This window comes from Helianthus annuus, chromosome 6 (assembly GCF_002127325.2).
Source record: "Helianthus annuus cultivar XRQ/B chromosome 6, HanXRQr2.0-SUNRISE, whole genome shotgun sequence".
Taxonomy (NCBI): domain Eukaryota; kingdom Viridiplantae; phylum Streptophyta; class Magnoliopsida; order Asterales; family Asteraceae; genus Helianthus; species Helianthus annuus.
Genome location: NC_035438.2, coordinates 143,703,400 through 143,710,727, shown reverse-complemented (window position 1 = coordinate 143,710,727; position 7,328 = coordinate 143,703,400). Strand labels below are relative to the sequence as shown.

The 7,328-nt window shown below is 35.5% G+C and overlaps 1 protein-coding gene across 1 annotated transcript; it reads right to left on the bottom strand.

Annotated features, from left to right (window-relative positions):
* Window positions 1–1,034: 1,034 nt before the first annotated feature.
* On the bottom strand, window positions 1,035–1,823 carry LOC110945095 (TMV resistance protein N). The gene has a single exon (XM_022186732.2). It carries the CDS (start codon window positions 1,821–1,823, stop codon window positions 1,314–1,316), a length of 510 nt encoding a protein of 169 aa, XP_022042424.1. The 3' UTR covers window positions 1,035–1,313.
* Window positions 1,824–7,328: the final 5,505 nt, after the last annotated feature.

The following is a 7,328-nucleotide window of genomic DNA, read 5'->3' as shown; positions in this document are numbered from 1 at the left end:
CCATCTAAAATTTTGCCACTTGTCAACTCCAAATTATTTCTCACTATTTTTGATTATTTATGGTAAAAAGCTAGAAATTTTTTTATATGCTTTTTAAATAGCAAACTAATACATCCATATTTATGGTATCTTTTAAATTTTTGTTACAATTATTTGTAACATGTTTTATATTATTTAAAAAATTCTTTAATTTAAGTATAGTCTTGCTATACATTAAAAAAATCAACTATTTATAAAATAAAAAAAGTAGTTGTTGTGTTGTGTGTATAACATGTTTAATTATCATTGTTGGGTAATAATTTTTAAAGTTATTTAATTATGTATGTACGATGTACATAATTGTAGCATGAGTTGCGTAATTATCATTATAAGTTGTGTAATTACGAGATATGAACAAATTATTTTCACATTATATATATGCTACCAGTGTAGTACACGGGTTGCTAACCTAGTTTACAATATGTAAATTCGTTATAGGCTATTTGGGTTTTGGTAATGAGTTATTTTAGGACTAAGATTAAATTTATAGATTAATCTATACTATAGCCTAAATTAAAGTTATATGTGTGTAGGGGAAGGTTCAAATGAAAACCACTAGTTATTGTGAAAACTCGAAAACTAATTAAAAAAGCCAAAAAAAATATACCAAAAAAATTTTTATTTATTTTTTTATACCAATTTTCGCCACTTTTAGTATATAAAAAAAATTTTCAAAAAAAAAAAAAAAAAAGATTGTAGTGCACATGTGTCATGTGTAGTATTACACATGTGTAATACAATTTTTTTTTTAAGTTTTTTTTATATAAAAAAACCTGCGATTTTTTATAAAAAAATTGAAAAAAAAATTGGTGAGTTTTTTAGGCTTTTTTTAGTTAGTTTTCGAGTTTTCGCGTTAAAAGTGGTTTTCATTTGAACCATCCCCTATGTGTGTATTATATATAAATATAATAAATAATTATGTAAACTTGAATTCGAATTTCAAATCGAATTTAAAATTATAAATTCGTATTCGATTCGTATTCAATGTACTGGACTCAAATTTGAATTGAACCGACATGAATAGTGCAATATCGACATGAATAGATTGTACTTTAAAATTAGTGCAATATCGACATGAATAGATTGTATGTGAAGTTATATGTCTACAAGTGATCTAACACAAATGTCATCCATTTCACCTGATTGGAATATTGATTCGTTTTCCAAAAAAGTTGGGAGTTAAATCATGTTTTGATACGTCAACAGCCAATGTCCAAAAAAAAAGTTTGTGTAATTGTTGACTTAATTAAGAAACACATGAAAAAAGATTCAACTTACACTTTGAAGCAATCGGAGATATGCAAGCCACATAAATTGGCTGTAGCTGTTAGAGCATCCCTCCACTCCTTCACTTTATCCATCTCATCTACAAACTTCTCCTCGTGCTGCTGAAAGAAAACAGCCACGTCGTTCTTTTGCGCACGAAGATCAGATGGGTCGACATGATAGAACACCGGTATCACCTTCGGTTTCACCATCCCATTATGCCATTGCATGATTTTGGCCAGCTCAGCCAAACACCATGACGAGTTTGCATAATTCTTTGAGAACACAACCACTGCAAACCTTGACTCCTCAATAGCTTTCAGGAGTTCTGGAGCAATCTCTTTCCCTTTCTTCAGCTCCTCGTCATCTTTGAACACACACAGTCCTCTCTGTACGAGAGCTGCGTAAAGATGATCGACAAAATTGTAGCGAGTATCCTCGCCTCTGAAGCTCAGAAAAGCGTCATATTTCCAGCTCACAGAAGATGATGAGCATGAAGCAGACTTTAAGTATGCCATTGTAGTATATTTTAATAAACAAATCTTTTTTTGTTCCAAGTAGAAGTTCGTTAGAACAATTAAAGATGAAGTAGACAGATAATTAAATTAAGTAATGGCCTTGTATTTAAACAAATCTTGTTTTCATATTTTGTCGTGTTTTTTCTCCGGAATGAATGATTAGATTTGAAAATGTGGGAGTAAATTAAGGGCAATAATTAAAATGGGGTAACCTTGTCTCTTTTTTTTTTTTTCTTCTTTGGCGTGCAAATTGGATTAAAGACTTCAAAAGTTTAATGGGAACACAAGGAAAGTTTTCAAAAATTACGGAAGTGTTAGTAAGAACCAAATTGAATATTTGCTTCATGAGGTTGGAATGTTCTTATTAAACTCAAAAACTAGTATAAAATATAAAAATTAAATTACAAATTATTAAACAAAACACCTGCTTCACATATATGTATTAAAATTTTTAAAAACTTTGCATGTCTTTTTTCCAAAAATAATAAGTCACTTATTTAGAATATGTGTGATAAAAAAAAAGAAATGTTTAAAATTCAAGTGACAACAATCTTTGACAGTCTTTGTGATTACCAAAAGATAAAGCAACCTTTTAGAGCACCTTTTAGAACCTCGGTTTGCTTTAAAACCTCTTTTATAAAGGGTAAAATGACCAAAATGCTCATACGGGACTTAATTTGATTTTAAATACTTTTTGGGCATATATGCTAACATCCTACTGATGTATTAACATATTCTAAGCATAATAACATATGGGACTTGTATATGGTTCATTTGGTTGTCCGTTACGCATTTACGCGTTCGGTTCGGTTTATGTAACTAGTTTACGTTAGTTTGCCGAAACGGGTTTAACCTTATCATTTTTATCTCAAAATCTGGAGTGTGTTTAGTTTACCCATAATATACAAGTCTTCGTACTTGTTGGGTCTAAATAACAATCTATTCCGGTCATCGTTTAATCTAGCGTGTCGTACCGTTTTAGATCCTTTAAGCTAGCCGGTCTAAGTCTACGACTTAAATAAGACCGTTAGTATTCTGAATTGGTTATATATTACCATCACTCCAGACTAGAGCCACCCGGTAAAAGCTACCTGCATTTAGATAGATTAGATACGACTGAGTTATTTTGCTGTGAATCAAGTATTAGCTCAGGTAAATACTTTTAACTTATTTTCCCTATATGGGCTTGGGATACGGTATTATAAATACCGCTTGGTCGGGTATGAGATTATTTAGTCGGATTGTGATTTAATAAATCTGCATAACCCGTTTTAATCTGTATTTTTTGATAACATAAACATTGGGGGTTAACGACCGTGTCTTGGATATACTCGGCTCATTTAAGTTATTAATGGCCACGACCTATGGACGGGGTGTAGGCATACACCTGACAGATACAAATGCTAAATATTAAATTACCCACAAGTTGGGGATAACTCCTCTGTGGGTTTTATAAGTGGTGAGTCGGTTAATCATGACCGGCTTCCAAACCGGCCCATATGTATGACAAACATGTAAAACTGTATACAAGATTTTATTAAAGATTGTCCCAAGTTATAAATGGTTTGTGCCTTGTGCACTAAAATCAATTTTCATAAATATATTCAAAAGAGTCGGTTAATTGTATTTACCAGTGAAAACTGATGTATTTTCAAAAGACTAAGTGGCAGGTACTACTCGTAATAGGCTGGGAGTTGCTCGGTGTCGAAAAAGAGGATTTTGCAAATCCTTAAAGATGCCATAAAGTCTGCTAAGCTTCATTTTATACTTTTTGTAATGATCCTCCTGTGGATTTGATATTACAGGCTCGTCTATAATAAATACTCTGATATTTTCATACATTTGAGTTTGTAATAATATTTTATATTCCAAGACTTCCGCTGTGCTATTCTGTGTATGATTGACCATGATGATATCAACTACGTCACGATACTCCCCACCGAGCCCACCGGTAATATGTGGAAATATCGGGGTGTGACAAGATGGACTTTGGAGATTCCATAAAAAGAGAATGTGGATACCTAAATTAGGAAATCTACGTCATTGTATATTAGAAGAAGCCCATAAATCTAAGTATACAATGCATCCAGGAAGTGATAAAATGTACCAGGATTTAAGGAAAAATTTCTTGTGGATAGGAATGAAGAAGGACATAGCAGCTTATGTTTCTAAATGTTTGACCTGTTCACATGTCAAAGCTGAACACCAGAAACCCTCAGGATTGCTGCAACAATTAGAGATGCCAGTTTGGAAATGGGAATTGATAACAATGGATTTCGTTACCAAGTTACCCAAAACAAGAAAAGGTAATGATACAATCTGGGTGATTGTAGATAGGCTAACCAAGTCAGCTCATTTCTTACCAATAAACGAAACTTTCAGTATGGAACTGTTAGCTAAATTGTATGTAAATGAAATTGTTTCATTACATGGAATACCTTTATCAATTGTGTCTGATAGGGATAGCCGTTTTACCTCTCATTTTTGGGCAAGTTTCCAAAAGGCAATGGGAACTAAGTTAAATCTAAGCACAACCTACCATCCTCAAACCGACGGACAAAGCGAAAGAACAATCCAGACAACGGAAGACATGCTTAGAGCTTGTGTAATTGATTTCGAAGGTAATTGGGACGATCACTTACCTTTAATAGAATTTTCTTATAATAATAGTTATCACACAAGTATCAATGCTGCACCATTCGAAGCACTTTATGGACGAAAGTGCCAAACCCCAGTTTGTTGGGCAAAAATTGGGGAAAAACAACTATCTGGACCTGAGATGTAACACCCCGTGTTTTCCAAAAGTCAAAGTCAAAGTCAAGTGTTGACTGTTATTGGAATTAAAGATTAATAAAGATTAATTTCATTTTAGTTTCATTTTGATTTTCATATTATTTGGAGTAAGTGTTGTATAATCAAACTAATCCGACCGATAATCGAACTGTGAATCAACGACCGACTGTGAATGATAGGAAGTAACAACGCAATAAAGCTAGTCAATCAATAATCAAGCTAATCAAATCAATCATCAAACTCAAGTGTGGGGATTTTTAGTACTTTTATACGTGTGTGTGTGCCTTATGTGTTACTTGTGCATGTTTACTTTTATGTTAAAGTGTGTGGTGAATCAATCAAATCAATCAAGACTCAAAGGTGAATCAAACTCAATCGAAACCGACTTTGGAAATAGGTTGTAAGGATGCTTGTATGTAGATATAGTAGTTGGAACTAAAAGTAATTTGATTAGGAATTCTATCATTCTCAAATCATCGTTCATCGAACTCGAAATATCGAAAATCGTCGCGAAACACTCTAAACCAGGCAACCTGATCGAACAGGCAAGCCGATCGAACAGGGCAACCTGATCGAACAGGCTAGCCGATCGAACAGGCTGTTCGATCGGACAGCTGCTCGATCCGGGATGCTGTTCGATCAGCTGACCCTTTCCTCTTTTGGAAGCCTATAAATAGGGCTGTCCTTGTCAAACTTTCCACTTTTGGAAAAGCTCTGACCGACCAGCCTCTTCTTCTCACTAAATCTCAGATTTCTCTCAAACCGGTAAGTATTTCGCTCTAATCCTTGTACGTTTTTGTTCATTAATCGATCCTCCATCTTTCTATCTTTCAAAATCTGAATTTCATCCATGAAATCACCAAGATCTAGGTGTTCTTGAGTGATGTCATCATGGTGTTCTTGGTGTTCATCAAGAACTTCATGTTCTTGACTTCATTCAACCGTGAATAAGCTAGATCTAACCGATTTCCACATAAATAACCTAAAATCTTCCAAAGATCTTAACATTTCACGGTGGAAAAGGATTGGAAGATGGGTTTCATCTATCTTTCAACTCTTTTACACTCAAAAAGGTGAAAACGAGACTTGAACCGATTTACAAATCAATCTAAACAAACACATGGTTCAAGATTCGGGTTCTACCGAGAGATATACCGATTTCGGGTTAAATGTTAAACTAGGGTTCCAAACCGTCTCTGACCGAGTTTGGGTGATTCCTGCTCTAGTTAGTAGACTAAGTAGGGACTTCAGCCTTGTGGTTCAACTCGTAGTCAAAATATCTCTAAAACATCACCAAGTAACGGGAAATAACCAAGTGTTAGGTGAACGGCTAACCATGTCAGAAGCTGGCCGAACGGTTAGGCTGTTCGATCGAACAGCCCAACCGAACGACTATGCCAGCCGATCGACTAGGCTAGCCGATCGACTAGCACTTAGACCCACAAAATTCATGAAGTGTAGTATTGACGAGGTACTGTTCGATCGACTACGCCACTCGATTGTAATCATTACTGCTCGAATCATGAGATACTATACTTCAAAACACTTAGACTTTTCGAAACATTGGGATGTCACCCGATCGAGCATGCCAGCCGATTGAGTGACATATTTTGAAAACAATGAAGTGCTAACCGATCGGTTGGGCTAACCGATCGAACAGCTGTTCGATCGACCAACTTGAAAGGTAGTACAAACCATCGTACACAAACACATCCTTCACATCAAAGGAAGAAACAATCCACTTGAAGGAACCAGCCGATCGAGCCAGCCGGCCGATCGAATGGATGTTCGAACGGACTTTCAAACCAATCGAACAGCCCACTCGATCGAACTGCTGTCCGATCGAATGGCCTACTCGATCCAAGTACATTGTTTACTTTTTCCGCGTTACTCATCGTTGTGTTATCGAACTATTCAGGCTAACCTATTCTCAGTGCTCCCTTCAATCCACGATCAACCACTGTGAGTATACTCGATCCCTTTTTGCTTTCAGCACTTTTGGGTGTTACATACGTAATCTATCAAAAATTCACAAACAACACAAACTATTTGAACGCTAACCTACTTGCATGTATTACTTGTCTAAATGATTGCTGTTTATTATGTTTACACGTGGAGTGCTATCTGCCTGCTTTAGCAACGTAGTACTATAGTTTGGACTCAGCACCCGTTCACACGGGGGTTGCTAAGGACAATTACTTGCATGGATTACGGTGGTAATCATGTATTGCGAACTGTCTCGGACAGTCAACTCGAAGTCATTGGTATCGATGGTCCCATGTTGATAATTTACATGCATCGTTTGCCCTTGTGTACGTGCTTGGTTATGCGTAAACTATTCGAACTCTATATGCTATATCAAACTTGTGTACTCACCTTTACATTATATGTATTGACTTTTATTTTAACGTATGTGACAGGTGTTTAAGCTACTAGCGTGCTAGGGAAGCGAGGCAATAATAAGCTTCTAGGAGCCTATGACCTTAGGACAGTGTCCACGTATCTGTTCCAGGGCCATAATTATCTGTAGATCTTGCACTGGCACTTGTAGTCAGTAAGATTTACGGATAGCCGTCTAGGAGTCTTAAAACAATATTTACTTTCGGTCTGTAATAATTAAGAATTTGAGTTGTCGGAACAGTTCCCATATTGTTTAGTTGATTTCTATGATAACTTGTTATTATTTGGGACACGGTATGGGACGTGTTATAT

Bases quoted from the DNA above. Each gene is read 5' to 3' on its own strand.
- LOC110945095 (XM_022186732.2), bottom strand. From the start codon at position 1,823: ATGGCATACTTAAAGTCTGCTTCATGCTCATCATCTTCTGTGAGCTGG.